This window comes from Ictidomys tridecemlineatus, chromosome 6 (assembly GCF_052094955.1).
Source record: "Ictidomys tridecemlineatus isolate mIctTri1 chromosome 6, mIctTri1.hap1, whole genome shotgun sequence".
Taxonomy (NCBI): Eukaryota; Metazoa; Chordata; class Mammalia; order Rodentia; family Sciuridae; genus Ictidomys; species Ictidomys tridecemlineatus.
Genome location: NC_135482.1, coordinates 133,527,888 through 133,549,652, shown reverse-complemented (window position 1 = coordinate 133,549,652; position 21,765 = coordinate 133,527,888). Strand labels below are relative to the sequence as shown.

The following is a 21,765-nucleotide window of genomic DNA, read 5'->3' as shown; positions in this document are numbered from 1 at the left end:
GATAAATGTGAAATTAGTTTTTAAATTATGAATTACTATAAGTGTTGGTTATCCTCATTAGCAACAATCTGCATCAAGAGGTTGGTTCTAAGTTTTTGTTCAATGAGAAATCTGCTTTATGGATAAAAAAGCTCTCTCTTAGATGTTATACTAAAATACCTAGTCTGTATTTTTAAACACTTTGTTTTTTGTGATCTACAGAAAATTAGGTTATACTCAATATTTAATTATGCCAAAGAATCAATAATTTACAATTTCTTCCACGTCTTCAATATTTCTCTACTTTAAAACTCTTCTCTCCTTTTCCATTATTATTATTCAAGATGATGAAGATATGGTATCAAGCTCATATATTTTAAAAATCTTTTATCTTAAGTCTTTCCTAATAACTTTTCCCACATAACACATCAATCTCTGCCTATTACCTATAACCCAGGTGCCTCAAGGATTAAAAAGTATCTTTAAATAAAAGATATAAAATCTAAAAAATGTTATTTTTTTAAAAATCAAAGTTATAGAATTACACACCTTGGGAATAGCAGCAGCTACTGGTCCTATGTAGGCTATAATAAGGGGAAGCAGCATGGAAAATAGACTGGAAGAGCTAAGCAGTTCTGGAATGTCATCAGCTAAAAAAGGCATTAAAACTATAGTTAGAAGGCAGTTTTCATTGTACTACATACATGCTATACTACCTATATTCTGTTCTCTTGGACAAAGTTATTAACATTAACTGTTTATTAAGAACCTGGTACAAGTCTGAGTGTTTTACCTCCACATGTCATCTCAATTATCACAATAAAATGCTTTTATTATTCCTACTATTTGTTTAGAAGGGGAAACCAAGGCACACAGTGTTTAAGTATCTTACACAAAATACTTTATGGGTATTAAGTATATGTATCTGTATAATATCTAGGATTAGAACTTAGGGTAACAGAGCCATGATTTTAATACTACTACTCTGGTACCAAACATGACTATTATTGATGTTAGGAAAATAATCTGTAAAACAGGATAATAATTCTCATTTCTCATTGGATGCTGTAAAGATTAAATATGTTAATATATGTAAAACACTTAGAACAATGCCTGCACATATAAAGCACTCCAAAAATGTTTGCTGTTATTAAGCTATATTGTGTTTTATTTTTCTAAAGAAAAATCTGTGCTGTGACATATTAGTCACGTTGGTGGAAGGATAAATTTGATTCTAGATACTAAAGATACTTATAAGGTCAATTATTCTTCCAAATATTGGCTTCTAGATGTGCTGCTTCACAAAATAGATTGGGAATAGAACAAATATTCCTCATTTTTACTTCTCAGGTGACTCTAATGTGCACCTAGGCTTAGGAATGAATGTTATAGTAACAGAGTACTAGGGCAACAGTTTATTTTTATAATGATAACTGTTGCCAATGTAGGGGATGATTAGATAACTGGATAGGGAACGTGGGAAAGGTGGTGATAAGATTATTATGATTTTTATCCATCCATGAAAAGGAGGCAGGGCATGCCCTTGCACTATGGCAGCCTGAACTAAGCACTGGGAGAACAGAAAGAGGGATGAATACAAACTGGAAAGGTTTCCAGTGAAAGAACTCATAGAACTTAATTTAGACAAGCAAATCCAAGGAGATGGTTAGGGTATCCAGACATTTGGGTGAATGGTGACACATTACTGAAGACAACATATATAGGAAGAAAAAGCTTTTGATTACCAAAAAAAGAATAAAGGCAATACCTAACTTTAATCAAGATAGAATTCTTTTTTTACTAGGTTAACTAAGGAAATTAAAATGCCAAGTAATTGCTTTGAACATACTTTAAAAATCTGCTGGTCCAAAATCCGCATATGCATAGATCTAGAGTGAATAAATCACTCAGGGATTCTACAAGATGGCTCCTTCTCAATTACTCCATGCAAAGTTAGGGAACAAAGAATCTACAATATGACTACAAAGAGAAAAAAAGGATAGTCTTACCATCTACAGCAAGAGCTCTGTGCAAGAGGTCCTTGGCAGCTCGAACAACAGTGCTTACCACAGAGAGAGCTCTACTACAGTTTTTATCTTCTTCATTGGCTTTACTCAGAAGTTGAGATTGTAAATCCCCATCAAATTCACTCCTGTGACATGAGTAAACAAGAGAGTATTCTACAATGGTAAGTAAAACATGACCTAATTTTAGAAATCATACAGATCAGAGCCTCTCATTTAATTTACATTTAAAAAGTTAAAGTTAAAACAGTAAATATGTAATCATATAGTTTCAGGAAATAATAGGACTTTGAAGAAAAACGACAACAACAAAAAATCCAACGCAAAGATGTGAGGGAAAAGTGTGAGGACAAAGACAACAATGCTGAGTTTGAAGAACAGAGTGAAGACAAGTATTGCTGCAATGAATGGGGAAAGAGTAAAGAGTGGTGATGGGGGGCAGAGGAAACAGGAGTCACAATATCAACTAACTTCACGTTTCATACTGGTATGGCAACAGGAGGCCACTGGACTTTGAGAAAGGGCAGAATACAGTATGATTTACGGTTTTATTATATCACTGGCTGTGACAAGGAGAAGTGATGGTAGGTGGGCAACAGAGGTAGGAGGGAGACTTGTAGACAGGATATTGCAATTTTACAGACAGAGATAGTGGTGACTTGCACTAGGTTACTAATCATATTAATGGTAGAAAAGGTTGGATTGAGGACAGTTTAGTTTAGTATTTGCTGATGAATTAGATATAAAGTATGAGGGTAATAGAGACATCAAAAAATGACAAGGTATGTGGCTATAACTGCAGAAGGGAGAGGAGTACTATGGATCTGTTAAACCTAAGATGTCTATTAGTCAACTGTACAGAGCATTCTAAAAGAGAATGTGTAGTGGTTCAAGACGATGACATCTGGAATATGATTTCCTGCCTATCAATCCCTGTACCATAAATGATTCTGTGTGATTTGGGCAAGATTTTTAACACTCAGTGCCTCAGTTCCCTCTTCTGTATAAGTGCCTACCTCATGACTACCTTAGAGAAGACAGATAAAGCACATAGTTTAAGCGCTCAATATACATGAATCACATCATCTCCACCCGGCGTTATCTGAAGAAAGATATCAGAGACTTGAATATTCAGTCTAGGGCTCTCAGAAAGGATACCAAAACTAGATATGAGTTTAACATCAAGAATGATGTTAAATATCAAGAGACTTTAATCTTTTTTAAACTAAATTATTAAAGTAAGAGTACTTAAAGCTTGCTTATAAATATAAAAACATCCAGAAGTTTGAATAGAAGATGCTGTTTATGGCTCTCTAGCTTTTTGAAATATAAAACTGTCCTTATGTGTATGTTATAGCTTTTAATCTATGGTTGAGATAGAGAATAATGAACTATTTTAATGCTTATGTAACAAAAAACATTCTTCATAATTAGGATAAAAAGACTAGAAATCTTATATATTTTAGCAACAGCATTGTACTGTACAGCTATATACTGTGTACTGTCTCTACTCTATGACATATAAATAAAGGGAGGAGAAAATCTTTAGGGAAATTATTTTGTACTAACAACCTAGGAGGTGTCCCTAGATAGTTTATGAAGGAAAGAGAGGAAGCATCAAGCCTATGCAACTTTAGTGATTAGTTGGATTAAGAACAAATGTGGTCAATAGTACTCACTACTACCTAAGACTCTAGCTAAGTTACTAAAAGAAAAATTCAGAGAAGTATTTTTAACCCAAAGGTTATTATTATTCTTTATTTCCACTCTTTTTGTAGAATGGTTTCTGTTGAAATAAAAGAACCATTTATATTCTAGGGCCCAAGAGGATACCTCAGGCAGATATGAGATTTATAAAGATTGAAATATTCTGCAGACTGATAATAGGATCAAGGCAACACCACTACCTGGGTTGAGTCAATCTGATAATTTATTTTAGTACTTATAAAAATAAATAAATTCTAATTAAATTTGAAACTTTTATGATTCATGATGAAGTACCCAGCACATGTGTCCAATACACAAAAATGTCAAGAAATGACCAAAAAACCCATGTTTCAAAGCATTTACCATTATATTAAATTTTTAATTTATATTTTAAAATGAGACTTGTTTATATAAATTAGCACAAATATATGTTAGGAAGGTATTTTGTATTTAATTACAACTGTTCATTTATAATTTTTTACTTTGGCAGTATACTGTACGTTATGCCGCTTTAGAATATTTCCATTCCATCTATAGATACACCTACCTATAGTAGAGTATCTGTGGAATCTGTCCTCTGGTTTGGTTTGTGCCATTGCTACTCAAACTGCATGTGCTGAATGTAAAGGTCACACCATCAGGGCACTGAACCGTAGTCATTCCTCCATCTCCATTGGCTGTACGGCTTCCATAGTTTCTCAAGCGCACAGCATATTTAACATTTTCCTTCATGATAAAGATGCAAAACATGTTTGTTTATTCATAAAGTACAGAGGCGATTAAAAAAGAACTCTAGCAATAAAATTAGGCAAATATATTAAACTTCTTTATAATATTTATAGATGATGTTACTTAATGAGGTTTTTTAAAATTTTTTTTTAGGTGGACACAATATCTTTATTTTATTTTTATGTAGTGTTGAGGATCGAACCCAGTGCCTCGCGCATGCTAGGCAATCGCACTACCACTTGAGCCATACCCCCAGCCTCACTGAGATTTTAATGAATCAAATATGATGACAGTTAACAATTACTGAACGCTTTTGGCATAACAAAAACTGTCCTAATTACTTTGTGATTTAATTAAATCAATCCTTAAAATATCTTCATCAGCATTATTTTACAGATGAAGTATCTGAGGTACAGAGGTTAAATGACTTGCCCAAATTATACAACTAGTAATAGAACTAGGATTTGAACACCAGTATCAGAGCTAGTTCCTACTCTTAAAATCACATTGCTAGACTATTAGCTATTAATAAAGGATTTTAAGAGTATAATACAATATTTTTCCTAGAGAAGTTTAAATCTTGAAATATTATTATTATTTTTGTGTGTGGTGCTGGAGACTGAACCCAAGGCCTTGTGCATACACAGCAAGCACTCTACCAACTGCACTGTATCCCCAGCCCCTAAATTTTGAAATAATTTTATATGTGTGAAAAAAAAGGACTGGGGTTGTAGCTCAGTGGCAGATCACTTGCATAACGTGTGAGGCACTGGGTTCGATTCTCAACACGGCATATAAATAAAAGGTCCACTGATAACTAAAAAAATATTAAAAAAGAATAAGTGAGTCCATTGTATTATTTTGGCAGAGGTTTATTCAAAGACAAAAATAAATAGGCAGACAGATATGAGAAAATATTTGTAAGATAATAATTGTTTAGAATATCAGGCACTGTACATAGAAAATGTGAGCTACAGATACTCATGTTTATAACTCAAGACATAAGTCTTATAATAAAGGATTTTTGGTTTTTCAGTATCTGAACATTTCACCCCAGCTACCAGGGATTGAACCCAGTGGCACTCTAACACTGAACTGCATTCCTGGCTCTTTGAGACAAGGTCTTACAAAATTGCCCTAGCTGGCCTCAAACTTGCAATCCTCCTGCCTCGGCCTTCTAAATACCTTGGGATTACAGGCATGCACTGCTGTGCCCAATTCTAAACTCTTTTGATGAAGTTTTTGATGAACCTACTTAATCCAAAATTCTGTTCTAAAATGAATTTATTTCAGTTGAACTCAGAAATACTTCAGTGCTACTTTAACACTGAAAATTAATAAGGCATAAGCTATTTTGCCAAATGTTCATTTTTAGAAAATTATTTTACATAAAGTGGTAACTTTAATAATACTGTTAAGACCACTTGTGTTTTAAAAGAGTCTGGGCACAGTAAGAGAGGAAAGAAAGGAACTAACATTTACTCAGTTTTCATACTGTGCTAGACAGGGAGGCAGGCGCTTTATTTCCATTATTTAATTTAATCTGCATAAAATTACAACACAGATGTTATCATTCCCTCTTTACAGATTAGGCTCAAAACAATGACTTGTTAGTGTTGCTAAAGCTAACATGGATCAGGTATCTGAAGTTATGTTTGACTAAAACATAACTATTCTTCCTACCAAATTTAAGAGATACTATAAGATATACTATGCAAAAACAGAATATAATATGGTACAATATCAGGAACACAGTAGGGAACTTCATTAATATTTGAAGCATAACATGAAAGATAGGAAAAGCGATTTCTAACAAAGAAAATTTACGGAATACTTTTCACTACTTAAAACGACATAATATTATCTCTTTTTAACAACATAAACATACTGTTGAAATTACCTTTAAAGGAACAACTTTGTCAAGTCTGATTTCAGCTATGTCACTAGGTGAATCATCTGTTGTATAAGTTCCTTTGACTAATTCTAGAGATGTCCATCGGTGAGAATGAGTTGAATCTCCCGCATGCTCGCTCTAATGAAGATGCCAAAACAAAATCCATTAGACTCTTATTTTAGGAACATTTTTGATTTGTAATTAATTACTGTTTTAATGCACTTTATTTCCTTGCATATAAAATTAGTGAAAAGCTTTTCCCTGTATAACAAAAAAAATTACTCAAGATTTGCAATCAGAGGCTTAGAAGTACATTTACTAGTCTTCAATTCCACTTAAAATCTTTCATTTTCCAAAAGTGCAAAAAGTACGAGGCAGGAATGATCCAAGATGTCACTCAAATAATAATTAATGTTTGCCATATATATGAGTGATCTGCTAAACCCTCAAAGATATGAACCCATCATACTATGACAATGATAAGTTCTCACAGACCACCCAACTGATACTTACATCATCAACTAACACTTCCAATTCATATTCATGAATTCCACCTCCTCCATAGACAGAGAAACCAACTACAACAACTCCAGGTTTGTCTACTGAAAAACAGATTGCATCTGGGGACCCATTTCCAGTGTTCCAACTTCTTCCCTGACTTGTTTTAGTGAATCGGTTAGCACTGGCTTTTACTGAATGAAGAGAATTAAGTCCATCAACCTGTGAACAGCACAAGCAGTTACATCAGCAGTTGTGTGAACCTGAGTGTTAATAATACACCTCTAACAAAACTATCTAAAGGTTTGTAAAATAACCTATACATAATAAATGGGTTTAGATTCTTGTAAGGGTGTATTATATTAAGAAATTAACCCATAATAGAGCCAGATTTTATCATTCTAACATCTCAAATCAATGCCACTTCACAGTATTTTCTTTTAGTTATAAACTTAACTTAGTATGTCAGAACTACAAACCCATATGTCACCACAGTCACAACGTATGAATGATTACTCACTTTAAAAAGAGATACCAAAAATTTAATCAACATTCTCTATAAGAGTAGTTTTCATACATACATACAGAGCTCTGAGAATTCTGCAGAGATAGGTAAACAAAGAAGATGTGGATTAAAGGTTCTTTAACCAGACCATTTCTCTTATCTTCGAATTTCCAAGTGATACTTCATTTGAAGAAAACGATACTGTTTCCTAAATTTGAATACCACTAAGGTATGCGTGATATATACACAACCATACTAATTTCAGACTTGCAGTACAGAGGATCAGAGAAGTTATTTTGATTTGAAACTAATCTTTTAATTTGCAGAAACTGTTTGTAATCTAAGTTGGTTACATTGTAATTAATTACTGTTTTAATGTAGTTTATTTCCTTGCATATAAAATTAGCCAAAAGCTTTTCCCTATACATTACAACAACAACAAAAAAAATTACTCAAGATTTGCAATCAGAGGCTTTGAAATACACTTACTAGTTTTCAATTCCACTTTCTTCCCTTTTCCAAAAGTGCAAAAAATACGAGACAGGAATAATACAAGATGTCACTCAAATAATCAAATAAAATCACTCTCTTTTGATCTAATGTTTTCCATATATGAGTGATCTGCTAACCCTAACTCTAATCCTTGAGAGAGTTAAGAGAGGGAACAGTTGAAGTTTATGATTTATCAAGATTTATAAACTACTTTGAGAGAGAGAAATGTGGGCATCTAAACTAGGATCTTTGGGAACTCCTAAGGTTGTATATTAAGTGCCCTGTGACTTGGCCATTTCATTAGAAATTTTGTTCCATTGGAAAGGTTAAGTTTACATATGAGTTAATGTTTGGAGGGGGGCATATGAATTATGGACTTTCCTATATCCTCTAGAGTCTAGTACAAAAGGGAAACATTTTATAGACTGAATGAATATTTAAAAAAATTAGTTAAAAATTTTTCTGACAAGAGTGTCAATGGCATGCAAGGGCAAAGTCAAAGCAAAACAAGAAACCTAGGAAATGCTTCCTAGGGTGAGATTCTAAGATGTGCTCAGGTCCATGTAAACAACCAGAAATTATAACCACTAGTCAATGTGAATCAGTGGCCAACATAGATTGGATGATTTCCAGAATAGGTTCTGAAATAAATATGAAAGTGTAAAAAAAAAAGAAAAGCAAAGTCTAGAAATTATAAAAGTAAAATAGAGATAACAAGTTCCTTGGCAAGAAATTTGAGAGCTGGAGCCACTGAACATCTGTAGGTTATTAAACATTTCTTTGAGTGATATAAGGTATTTCACATTAAAATATGATTTCCAAAACCAATCTATAGTCTACTTTTTGGGGGGAATATAAAAATATCAAATTTAGTCAAACCAACAGAATAAGTAAGGCAGTGAAACGGAGTGGGAAAAAAAATGTTACCTTAAAAAGTGAAATTGTGTTTAAAACTGTTTCAGGTGATTTTCTCAAACATAATATTTCATACTTTTTAAAACTTTGTTTAACAATGGCTATACAAGGTGAGTGTACTTAATGTCACTGAACTGTACACAAAAATAATTAGAATGACAAATTTTATATTATGAATATTTTACAATTTAAAAAACTGATATGAGTGAAACGAAAAAAATTGATTTTCCATATATATGTGGCTTGGGTCAATTGAGTGGGTAGAGCAATGGCCTGAAGCTCTTTACCTTTTCAATACCATGTGTTCTTTATCAGTAGCCTGACTTAATAATACTCATCAACCAGCAATGGGAACTATTTTCACTTTTATTGAGGCATGGATATGGAGTTGTGTAATAGGGCAGATGAGAATCTAGTCAAGGGGAAAATGTATGCTTTATATTACTGTAACTTTCTGGGTAAAGTTATAAGGAAGAAAAAGCAAATAAAAAGGTATAAGGAAAGGCAGAAAAATAAAAGCTGAGTTGAAAAAAGAATTTTTTTTTCCTAATCAACACAAGTATAAACTAGTTTTCATAAAATGAAAATACATGAAAAAAGAAACTGGAAAATTTATGTATGTTTTTATTCAGTCTTAAAAAATATAACTTATTACCTCAGATCCCAGGGCTGATGCTGTCAGTTCACTGACAATACTGGCCAATAATCCACAAGTATTAGAGACCAGGTGGGAAGAGAAGAGTTCATTTTGTCTTCTCAGGCTGTTTCTAACTGGTAGCACAACAATAACGAGCATTTTCTCCAGAACTTCACGAAAGCTTGTCATCCCTGAGATATTCTCTTCACTCTATGATACATGAGAAGAGAAAGCGCCCAGACATTTTTTAAAATTTTACTTTCCATGAGCATTTCATTGCAAAATTTTATCATTCCACAGGACAACTGTAAAATCCAGACCAAAATCAGAGTCTATTTCTACAAATTTATCCAGTTGTATATGAAGCTTCTTTATCTACTTTTCATTTGTAAAGTCTTTTTTCAATGATTAAAATCTATGTATCCTAAAAACAACACACATTTACATAGTGTTTATGTTTTGTGTATGGAGGCAGGTACTGGGGATTGAACACAGAGACACTACCACTGAGCTACACAGGGTCTTATTGAGTTGGTGAGATTGGCCTGGAAATTGCAATCCTCCTGCCTCAGCCTCCTGAATAGCTGGGATTACAAGCATGCATCACCATGATAGGCTATGCTTATGTTTTTAATAGCCTGGAGTAATTTTTACATATTCCCTTTTTTAACTTCTAAGCCATAATCCTATAAAACAGAGAGAAAGCTCTTCTTCCCACTTAAAACTTTTTCTATAATACAAGATTTCAGAGATATTATTTATGGAATATATAGAGGTAAATCAACTCTAAATCTGTGCAAATAAATTTTCTAACAAAATTCTCTTGTCCATACGTGGAGTAGGCAGTTTTACAATTATTACTATATTCAAATTTTAAAGGGAAATAAAAATCCAACTTTTACCAGTGGAAAAATATAATTTAAGAAATCAAAATCCCATTTAAAAACCAAAGGAAAAACATGAAAAATATTATTAATTTAGCTGATATCCAGCATGAAAATTATTTCTTCTCTACCATCTTCTATGTCTTTAAGCCCACACTGAACAGAAAGTGAAATGTACGACTTCATCAGGAAGCCATAAGAACCAAAATCTCAGGGTAAAGAAGGGCACAGAGTTAGATTACTCTTTTCTCAAAATAAACCAAAATGTAAATGAATGTACTTTCAATCCATTTGGAAATTAGCTGACCTTTCAATTAAAATCATCATGACTACAATTTTAACTTCTATCTTAATATAATTTTAGGCTGAAAAAAATTCAGATATAACTTTTCATATTTAAGTTATTTCTATTACAATTTAAATAAAATCACCATAATATTTTGATTCATTTCTAATCTAGTTCTTATGAATTTAAAATAGTCAATTTTTGATATTTATTAAAACCCTAATTTTTTTATCCCTTTTACCTTCCATTCTCCAGAAACTTGACTTTCTGGAAAATATCAGAATTTTGATAAAATTCAACCCTCAATTGTACTCCATAAATCAAGAATCTTGCTATGCTTCGCTGGAGTGGGGAGGGAATGGTGAGAGATTATATGAAGTGTGTTCATTTATGCCTGTTTAGTATTTAATTAGTAGTTGCTGAGATTAATACAAGAAACTTGCCAGATAGTACAGCATTAATAGTTTGTCAATGTGATTTGTTGAAGGACCAAATTTTTTAAAAACAGCCACTAAACTTTTAGAAAAATATACTCTCATTTGCTCATGGTGGCAAATACAAGCTGACACTAGCTTTTCAAAAGTCATTTGGCAATTTGTAACAAATTAACATACTTTCCTTTGAATTAAGAATTTTTCTACACTTAAAGGTGAAAATAATCATAAATACGCATGAAAATTTAGCCAATGATATTTCTAGGAGCATTGTTTAAAATACTGTAATACTGAGAATATTGTAAATGTGTATGTGTGTGTGTGTGTGTGTGAATGATTATACTATACTGAAATGTTAGAATGCTTTGTCCACAAAAAATGGTGGAAGAATATATATTAAACAGGATATATATTCAGACTATTATTAATGTACATATACAAATATACAATTATTATTAATAATCACTACATATTAGCAGTTTTTAAAAATTTACTGTATATATAAATTTTTTAATACTATAACACTAAAGGGAATTACAAAATAAAACATCAGATTATCTATAACTTTATCACTCATACATTATTTTCATCATTAAGTATACTCTTCCAATCAATAAATTTTGCATACATATTTTACATAGTCATCATTGCATATATACACTTTTGTTTTCATTTTTTTCAAATATTTTAAAAGATTTCTCTTAATATTAAATGTAAATATATCTGTTTTTAATGGCTGAACCATTATTCTATGAACCATATTCTATGAAGTTTTAATATACTCATTCAGCTATTTCAGTTAGTGAAGAACATTTAAAGTTCTAACTAGGGTTTCTAAATTTTATTCTTAGTAAAATGCATATAGATTTAATCTACAAATTATTCCCTGAATTTTCTGTGAAAACACTCATAACACGTTAACAGTGAAATGAAAATTCACCTTGAGGTTATCTGCTAGTTTACAGAATCCCAATTCAAGGGCTATATTTATATTTTCACTCCTGCCTCAACTAGCAACTAATAAAAATTCCAGTGAACAGTAAATACGCAATAAATACTAAAAGATTGAAAGAAAAGGATTAGATTAATTAAATAATGCCACAAGCAATGTATATGGTTAGTAGTTTTCTTCATAGTCTCACAAGCATAGGAATTTATAAGAGAATATTTTTTTCTTAATTCCATAGAAATACCTTAATATTACTTTAATTCACTATTAATAAGAGAGAAATTTTTCCCACACTGGCTCTTATATTTATTTTTAGTATTTCTTCTGGTATCCTGCAAAGATACTACATTAACTCCCTGCAACTTTTCTTTCCATTGTTGAAACTTTCTTCACTCTTTTTCTGTTGATTTAGTCAACAGAAAATTGCTACTGCACAATAATTAGGAAAACTTTCTATGTTCTATTTCTTGCTTCCTGAGTCACTGGGTTTCAGGTGTGTACCACTGCACCTGGCTTCCACTTTTACCGATTAGTTCCCATTTGGAGAGTAAATATATAAGAATGCCTTTTAGTTAATTTTTCTCTATAGCACTTTCTAGTAAAACAAAAGTAGTTGTTAATTTACTAAAATGTTTTACAGAAGAAATCTTAAAAGTGGAAAAGGATTAGATTAATTAAATAAAGATTATTTATTTATTTAATTAATTAATTAAATAATCTTTATTTCCATATCATTCTATCTTGAAAACTTAAAATATTACATTAGAAAAGAAAAGACACTGTATTTGGAACTTAACCTTTAAATGATACAGCCAAAAAACAAATATATAGCTGTTCATTGCATAACTCACTTTATAAATAAATGAAAATCTTTAAAAAATTTAAATCTGGCTGTTGTTATGAAACAGATAATCATTTGTTAAATAATCAACGGGTAAACATATTTGCTAACACAGAGAAATAAGCAGTTTTATTGCTTCATTATAAAAGAAATTTCAGAAAAGACCTACTTGACTGAGTTTCTCCATATGTGCTACCAAAAGGGGAAAACGATGAACTAGTGTTGAGTCATTCTCTGTGCTAACTTGTTTAACAATTGATCGAAGTAGAACTTCTCCATCATATGCAATAGGAAAAATAGAAGTCAGCTTAACTGAAGTGTGACATAAAGCTGACATAACAGCTGCAAGGAGTCTGCTACTTGAGGTCTTAAAGTTTGCTTCTTGGATATCCTTTAAAAACAAACAAACAAAAATTCCCACTAAGAAATACTGCATCAATATAAGCCATATTTCTGAATATATAAATAGTAAAATTTTTTAATTATACCAAAATTTTCTATCAATCATTTAAACTGTTTTGTTATGGGATAATATCACATCAATCTTAAAATACAATTTTGACTATCCAATGAATATGGAAAAGTTATGGTCAACAAAAATAAGCATCCAGGTCTCTAGTAAATCAAAGTTAATATTTATGTATCTCCATAGTCAATGTTCTCTTTAGTACTATTTTCAAAGGGAGATGTCGTATTAAAATATACAGCATTTTCCTGTAAGCACTCAAACTATTTTTCTCAAATAATAAATTATTTAAATTATAATTCTATACTACTATAGTAACACTTTACTAAGGTCACAAAATTATGTTATCACATTTCAGTTTATCCAAAAATTTAGTAGCATACCTGTAAAATTTTATATAAAAATATTAAAAACTTATCCACATAGGATATCTTAACTCACAAAAATTGTGAACATAGTACTTAGTTCATCAAACATTTGTTACAAAGTCAAGCACAATGTAAGATCATATTCCCTAAGTTGAACCAATGCTTGCTAAACATTACTTGTTGAGCAGCAAAGGAAGAAAATAACCATATTAGAGTGGTATGGTTGAAAGTGAGAGAGTAATTAAGTTACATACTAGTGCAGGCAATAATTGTGCTATCCACTATAATGTGCTATCCACTATGTTACTATTTAAGTTCTAAAATCTCCTGCCACATGGATCCAAAGTTGTCCAGGAAACCCCAGTGATGAAACTGAGTTGGGAGGGAGGTGGATCAAAGAGGTGGGGTACGACTTCCAGTACAATGTTGAATAGAAGGAGTGACAGCACTTGTGCCTTCTTTCCAAACTTAGGGCAGCATTTAATATTTAACCACTAAGTTGGATGTTAACTGTTGATTTTCTATAGATACTCTTTATCCACAAAATAAAATAATATTTTATTATATCCTAGTTTGCCAAGAAGTTTTCATCACTGAATGACTTAATTTTACCAACATTTTTTTCCCACAAGCAATTGAGGGGATCATATAATTTCTGCTATTTAATTAAAATGAATTACATCGATTTTTGAATTGTTAAATTTACCTAAGATAAAATCCATGATATATTTTGGGATTTGACTTAATAAAAATTTAATGAAGTTCTATGTTTCTTAGTGATACTTGTCTGTTATTTTGTTGTTGTTGTTATATCTTTTGTTAGATTCTGGTGTCAGGCACGATAGGACTAAATTCATAAAATCAGTTGGAAAGTGTTGCCCCATATATTTTCTGAAAGAATTGCTAGAAAATTGGCATTACTTCTTTCTAACTGTCTAACAAAATCCATGAATGACAACATCTGGGCCTGGAATTTATTTATTGAGAAAGTTTTAAAAAATGAATTTTTTGAATAGATATAAGGCAATTAGGATTTTTAATTTTTTTATTGTATCAGTTTTAGTAGTTACATTTTTAAAGGAAACTGTCAGCTTCCTCTGAAGTTGTAAAATTCCTAAGTTTATCTATTACATTCTTATTATCACTTTAACATCAGTTGGATCTATAGTGATATATTCCTTCTTTTATTTCTGATAATAGTATTTTATGTTTTTTTTCTTTCTCTGTATCTTGTCTCTCTCAAAGAGGCTTGCTAGATGTTTATCAATTTTTCTTTTGAAAGAACCAAACAAACTTCAGCTTCTTAATTTTCTCTGTTTTCTATTTCACTGAGTTCTCTCCTTATTATTATTGTTTTCTTTTTTTTCTTACTTGAGGTTTGATTTGCTTACCTCTGGGCCACATCTCAGTCCCCACACCCTTTTTTAAAAATATCACTAAGTTACTTAGGCTAACTTTGAACTAGTAATCCTCCTGCGTCAGCCTACCAAGCCACTGGGATTACAGGCATGAGCCACCACACTCAGTTCCTTCTGGTCTTCTTAAAGTGGAATTTTAGATATTAGTTCTAAACATTTCTTCTTTGCTAGTATAAGCAATTAAAAAGTATATATTTCTCTGAGTAATGCAATAGCTACATCTCACCAATTCTGATGTTAGATTTTTCATCTTTCACTGTTCAGTATTTAAAGTTTCTTTTATTATTTCTTCTTTCGTCCACTGATTACTTAAAAGTATTGTCAAAGTTTTCTAAATATTTGGGTACCTTACTCAATAGCTTTTGCTATAGATTTCTAATTTAATTTTGTTGTGAACTGAAAACACATTCTTTATGCTTTTAATCTTTTCAAACTTACTCAACTTATTTATGCCCTAACATAAATAAGTTGGTGAATATATCTTGGTGAATATCCCATGTGTACTTGAAAAGAAACTGTAGCCTGCAGTTGCATATTCTAGTTTATAAATGTCAACTAGATCAAGGTAGTTGATAGCACTGTTCCAGTCTTCTGTATCTCTGATTTTTTGTTGTTGTTGTTGTTGTTGTTTAGTTTTCCTGTCAATTAATGAAAATGGAGCACTGAGGGATCCAACTATCAAGTGAATTTGTCTATTTCTCATTGTAGGTTTGTCAGGTTTTTGCCCCTGTGTTTGGAAACTGTGATTTAGTACATAAACATCTATGAAAGTTGAAGGCTAGGGTTGTAGATCAGTGGTAGAGCACTTGCCTAGCATGTGTCAGGCATTGGGTTCGATTCTCAGCACAACATATAAAACAAATAAATAAATAAATTCCATCAATAACTAATAAAAATATTTTTAAAAAAAGAATGAGTGAATGATATAACCATGTCTGTTCACTCAAGGCCTCTCTCCTTCCTCTTCTTGCAGACGTGAAAGTGTCAAGGGTCACTGTCTGATGCTGTCCTCCTCACACACTCTCTCCTCTATTATCTATTACCCTCTTATACATACTGCCACCAATACATTCCAAGAGTAAGTCAGCAGATTCACAAATGTATTGATTAAAAGATGATAAACAGAAAACAAATTTTAAACCTGTATTATGTAAATCATAGATACCAAATTGCTTTCTACTTTACCTTTTAAAAAGTTAAAAAGATGGAGACAACTGCAATTTACTTTCTGAAAGCATACTAAATAATGTATCATATTTTCAACTTCGATTTTATAAACTTAAAATTACCTGATCCAAACAATTCAAGAGATCACAAAGGCAAGCCCACTGTAATGCAGGAGTTGGGTAGAAAGAATGAAAACAGGCAGTAAAAGTATTATGACACTCCTGGAGGACAGCCTCTAAAAGACTCAAGGGTTGACTGAGATATCCCTGAGGATCATTATCCAACTTCACCATGCAGTGGTCAACTCCTTCTGATAAAATTTTTCTTAACAAAGTTCTGGTTTTTCCAATACACTCTGCTAATTTGCTAGTTTCTTCTACAACTGCTTTTCCTGTAGCTGTAAGGGGAAAAAAGTAAACTGCTAATTAATGTTACTAATTAAATACTAATTAATACAAATACTAAACAGGCATTAAAATAATATAATTCCATAATTAACTATGTAGCTAAAATCACAAATAACCTAGAAATTAAACAATTTAAGATATTGAGTGTGGTCCAAAATTATTCCTTTAAAACATCTAAATGAAAAAAAATTAACTGGTTTTGATATTAAAGTTCAAACCATTTGTTGATAAAATATTTCTATTGGACAAATATGTGTAAAATAACACTTTTTTTAGAATATTTAATCTTAGCCCATGATGGCTTTTTGTTATCAGAATGATATAAAATCTATTTTATTTTTATAAGCAAATACACAAGAGTCGCAGTAAGCTAAGTGTCTCCTCTCATTTTTGGAGCAGCTTAAAAGCAGGCTGAGATCTTTAACTCCTGGTAAGCTTTACAAAAATCTTCTCTCAAGGTCTCAAATGTTTTCTCCCTAAAGTCATTTAATAACTACAACATACCTGACACTGGGTAAATTTCGCAGGTATAGACACGCAATAACCTCAGACAACAGGTACCCACAAAGCGTAGTCTCTCTAAATCTAGAAGTGTAGCTGTGAACTGGAATCCTTTTAATCCTCTAAGTTCTTCAACTCCTAAGACTAAGGTGGTCCAACTCCAGTGAAGAATACTCAGCAATGACTCAAAACATTCCTAATCCAGAATATGAAAAAATAGACAAAAATTATGAGACCAGAGGTTGAATCAAAATAGAAGTAATGACATGTAACTTCAAAACCTCTTTATCTTGAACTTTTTTACTAAGTTTGTCAGCCCAAATCATAGACACTCTTATAGTTCACTTACTAAATTACCATTAAGAAGAGTATCTTTTCTTCCAATTCCCCTCACAACCTCTTTTATGTAGTTTTTTATAACAATGAGGGTCTCTTTCCATTTCCATGCAATTCCCCTTTTCTCTCTCTTTCCCTCCCATCTCGTGCCTCTGTTTAATGTCAATTGGAGAAAAAATAAGGAGAGAAATGAATTACAGTAGATGGGATAGAAAGAGAAGATGGGGGGGAGGGGGATAGTAGAGGATAGGAAAGGTAGCAGAATACATCAGTCACTAGTATGGCATTATGTAAAAATGTGAATGTGTAACCTATGTGATTCTGCAATCTGTATTTGGGGTAAAAATGGGAGTTCATAACTCACTTGAAACTATTGTTCGAAGTATGATATGTCAAGAGCTTTGTAAGGTTTTGAACAACTAATAAAAAAAAATTAAAAAAAAAAAAGAAGAAGAGTATCTTTGAAGTTTGACAAAGAAGATAAAGCAGGCATTTAGAAACATTCTTCAGTATTTACGCATTTAAAAAAAATTAACTCAGACTTCCTGAATGGACACATTATGATCTCTGAATTGCATCAAGAGACTTTTCATTCTGCCATGGTAACCCAGAGAGCATAGTGCAACTTTAAATGCAGAATGGGGATGATCAAGCAGTTTAACAAGTTCCTACTTGGACAAGCAAATCTTCTACTTAGTTCCTCAAGTATTAAAGTAATGCTTTGTGGGACAGCACCATGATTAACTTTCTCTTCATCTTCTAATTCCTTCATATATGCATTCATTCATGACTTAATCGAAAAGTAGGTAACACCTCCATTATTCCACTTAAAGTATATACTATATTTGGCCTAGGATATAAATGTTAATACAGAAGCATATCTGACTTCAGAAAGCTATACTGAGAAATTCTTAGAAGATAGCAGACAAATACTAAATATCAAAATGAAACAATGCTGAATGAAAAAGTTGAAATTTTTAAAAAATGGCTTACCACTGAGACAGTTCTTGCAAAAGATCTCTTTAAAATGTGTACAGGTTCACTGGTTTGTTGTTTGCCTTTTGAAGCACTGCCATCACTGGTTGGAAGTCTGAAGGTAACAGATGCACATAAAGTAATGCTGAAAAATCTGACAACATTTTTCTTTTTTTTAAAAAAATACATTTTTGCAATAGTAAAATAATTAAATAAAACATTTCGTTCTGGGGGGTGGGGGCCGGTAAAAACGCCAATACAGAGCTTTTTGGAAACACTTTCCAACACTAAACAAAGTTTTTAGGATGCCAAATACTTTCTTTAAATTCTACCTGGGTAAGACTGGAGTAGAGGCTTTCTCCTCTTGTAGAGAACATATGTAACTTAAGTTCTGCAGCAACACTACTATTTAATGTTATTATCAAAAAGTTATTCAATCAATATTAGTTAGGAGTAGTCCAATGCAACTTGTTATGTTCATAAAGCTATGCATTACAAACAATGACTATAACAGACATTGCATTAAAAACAATTCTGTAGTACCTACGATTTCAAAAAACAAACGAATAAACCAACCAACCAGAACCCTTCTTGGGAAAAATAAAGTTTGTAACATTCATGTTCTTTAAGCAATTATTTGGAAGAAAGATGAGAAGAAGAAAATTCCTGTTCTGGAAACATTGCTTCTGATTTTTTACTATTAAAAAATGTAGCATATATACACAATGGAATTTTACTCAGCAATAAAAGAGAATAAAATCATGGCATTTACAGGTAAATGGATGGTGCCGGAGAAGATAATGCTAAGTTAGTCAATCCCCCCCAAAAAAACAAATACTGAATGTTTTCTCTGATATAAGGAGGCTGACTCATAGTGGGGTAGGGAGGGAAAGCATGGGAGGAATAGATTAATTCTAGATAGGGAAGAGGGGTGGGAGGGAAAGGGAGGAGGCAGGGGATCAGCAAGGATGGTGGAATGTGATGGACATCATTATCCAAAGTACATGTATGAAACACGAATTGGGTGTCAACCTGCTTTATATACAAACAGAAATATGAAAAATTGTGATATATATCTATAATAAGAATTGTAATGCAAAAAAGTACATATATAAAGACATGAATTGGAACAAACATACTTTATATACAAAGTTATGAAAAATTGTGCTCTATATAATAATAAGTAATAAGTATTGTAATGCATTCCGCTGTCATGTATTTAAGAAAAATAAATTAAATTGAAGAAAAATGATAGCATTTTTAGTGAGGATTATATCCATTTCATTTTTTTATTCTAGTACTGCAGTAATGTAGAAATACAAAAACACATAAGCATATGCCTCCAAATGTCTGAATAACCATAGACTAATTAAAATTCTTAATGTCAAAAATGTAACACAAAATGCTGTTATTTAATATTTCAATTAGACCCGGAAATTCATCAACAATAAGGAATTTTCCAACTCCTTCCACCATAAGATAAATAAGAAACGTAACACTAAGGTAAACTGATTAAGCCTATATCTAAAGTACTCCTCTCACACCCAATTACATTTCTTTAAGACCAATTTGGATAAAATGTGTAAGAAAAAAGACAAATTTTGAAAAATCAGTGTTAAAATATGATTATAGGCATAACACTATCAATGTGAATCATTAGGCAAAGTTTAAAATTAAGCCTGATAAAGAAAATGTTTTAAAATATGCAAATTATTAACTGAATGTTTTTGTTAAATCAGCTACATTTTTATCAGTATATTATAAATTCTAGAATGCTTCAATAAATTCTCCTTTATTATGCACATATTTTATACTGGCTCTATTTTAGTATAGCAAATGAATAAGCCACATTAATCAAATATAAATATGCAAAATACCTGTATAATAATTGAGGTATCTGACCAGCATTGACATCTGTACCATTATTTGATTTCTTTGAACTCTTAAACTGGAAAACAACACTAAGAAGAGAAAAATTAATGATGTTTAAAACAACATGATCTAAGATTCATTAAAAGAACTAAGAAATTAATAATCATGCTTTCAAATCTTACAATAGTGTAAATTATTCATTCCTTTCAGAAAAAAAGAAAGACATAAGTACTGTTCTGATTTTTAACTATAAATGACTGAATCAGCAAAATGAAGGAAATGAACATAATCAGGAACTCTGTAGATGTCCTGCTCAGTCCTAGTCCTCTAGCTCATCTTTCTGGACAGAAAGCAGTAAACTTAACAAAAGATTTCCACTTACAAACAATATAAAATCTATTTGATTATATGCATTACAGGGTTAAGCCTTAAAGTTCCAAGATATTCCAAGTTTGACCAAACTGTAAATGGGAACCACACAGTCCAGGGTCAGACCAATCTTCTCAGTTCTAGCAAACAATCTTAGAGTAAGTTGAATTGCATACATAAAACAGAATTAATTTTTCTACAGTAGGCTCCTTGAATATTCAGCAACATAGAATTCACTTATTAAACCAGCCTGGATTTTTTTTTTTTTTGGTCTGCTCTGATTTTGAGTTGAACTAAACTGAAATATACCAATATATAGCTTGTACCCATTTCAAATAGTTTACGCTAAGTGTAATAAGGAATTTGTTTTACAAATGATAGTTATTCCTAACTCATGAATCAGAGAGTATGAAGTAAGAGTAGAGATAAGAGTAGTAGTAAGAGTATGAAGAATGCTGGATTTAGAGTTAACAGATTCCATGTCCAGATCTAGCTCTGCCACATGATTACCATAGAACTCTAGGTAAATCATTTCCTCCTTGTTTCTCTAGTCCCCGAGTACAAAATGGGCTAATCACTGCTCACAAAATTACTAAGGGCACCAAATAAGATAACATATATGAAAATGTTGTAAAAACTAAAAACCACTCTATAAATGAAAGTTATTTTTAAGAAGAAAAATGTTGCCTATATTTCATTAAAACTATCATTTCAGACCACAGAAGCTTTGCAATTTATAAAGTGTTTACACATGCGCTGTCAAATTTAACTACAAGTATCTGTTTCTTTTTTATGGTTCCAAAGTCCTCAAAACTCCTCAATATTGTCATTCTCCTCTAGCTAATTTCTAATTTGTAATAAAGCTTTCAAGCAATTTGATACTCATAAACACACAAATGCTGTCTTATAAGAGCAAAGAACAGTAGTTTATAATTAGTTTCCTGTCCTGTCTAGACTTTAACTTAAAATATTTGCTTACTGGCATATGAAGTTACATAAACTTAATTTTTAGCAATTATGTTCTAATCATATGAAGCTTTTTATCCTGCTGAAAGTCCTCTGAGTCTTTGAAAGAATATTTCACAGATGAAAATGAGAACTGTTTAGGCAAC

The 21,765-nt window shown here is 31.7% G+C and overlaps 1 protein-coding gene across 13 annotated transcripts in view; it reads right to left on the bottom strand.

Moving 5' to 3' along the window:
• Positions 1 to 21,765, bottom strand: part of Mycbp2 (MYC binding protein 2) — a 271,435-nt gene that overhangs the window by 114,557 nt on the left and 135,113 nt on the right. For all 13 annotated transcript variants that reach the window (XM_040281371.2, XM_040281372.2, XM_040281375.2 and 10 more), the window contains 11 exons: positions 20,290 to 20,373; positions 18,431 to 18,527; positions 17,105 to 17,297; positions 16,316 to 16,590; positions 12,944 to 13,165; positions 9,399 to 9,590; positions 6,847 to 7,053; positions 6,340 to 6,471; positions 4,258 to 4,436; positions 1,989 to 2,131; positions 529 to 629 (listed from right to left, as the gene is read on the bottom strand). In XM_040281371.2, the coding sequence (XP_040137305.2) occupies positions 529 to 629; positions 1,989 to 2,131; positions 4,258 to 4,436; positions 6,340 to 6,471; positions 6,847 to 7,053; positions 9,399 to 9,590; positions 12,944 to 13,165; positions 16,316 to 16,590; positions 17,105 to 17,297; positions 18,431 to 18,527; positions 20,290 to 20,373 (1,825 nt within the window). The remainder of the gene's footprint in view (positions 1 to 528; positions 630 to 1,988; positions 2,132 to 4,257; positions 4,437 to 6,339; positions 6,472 to 6,846; positions 7,054 to 9,398; positions 9,591 to 12,943; positions 13,166 to 16,315; positions 16,591 to 17,104; positions 17,298 to 18,430; positions 18,528 to 20,289; positions 20,374 to 21,765) is intronic.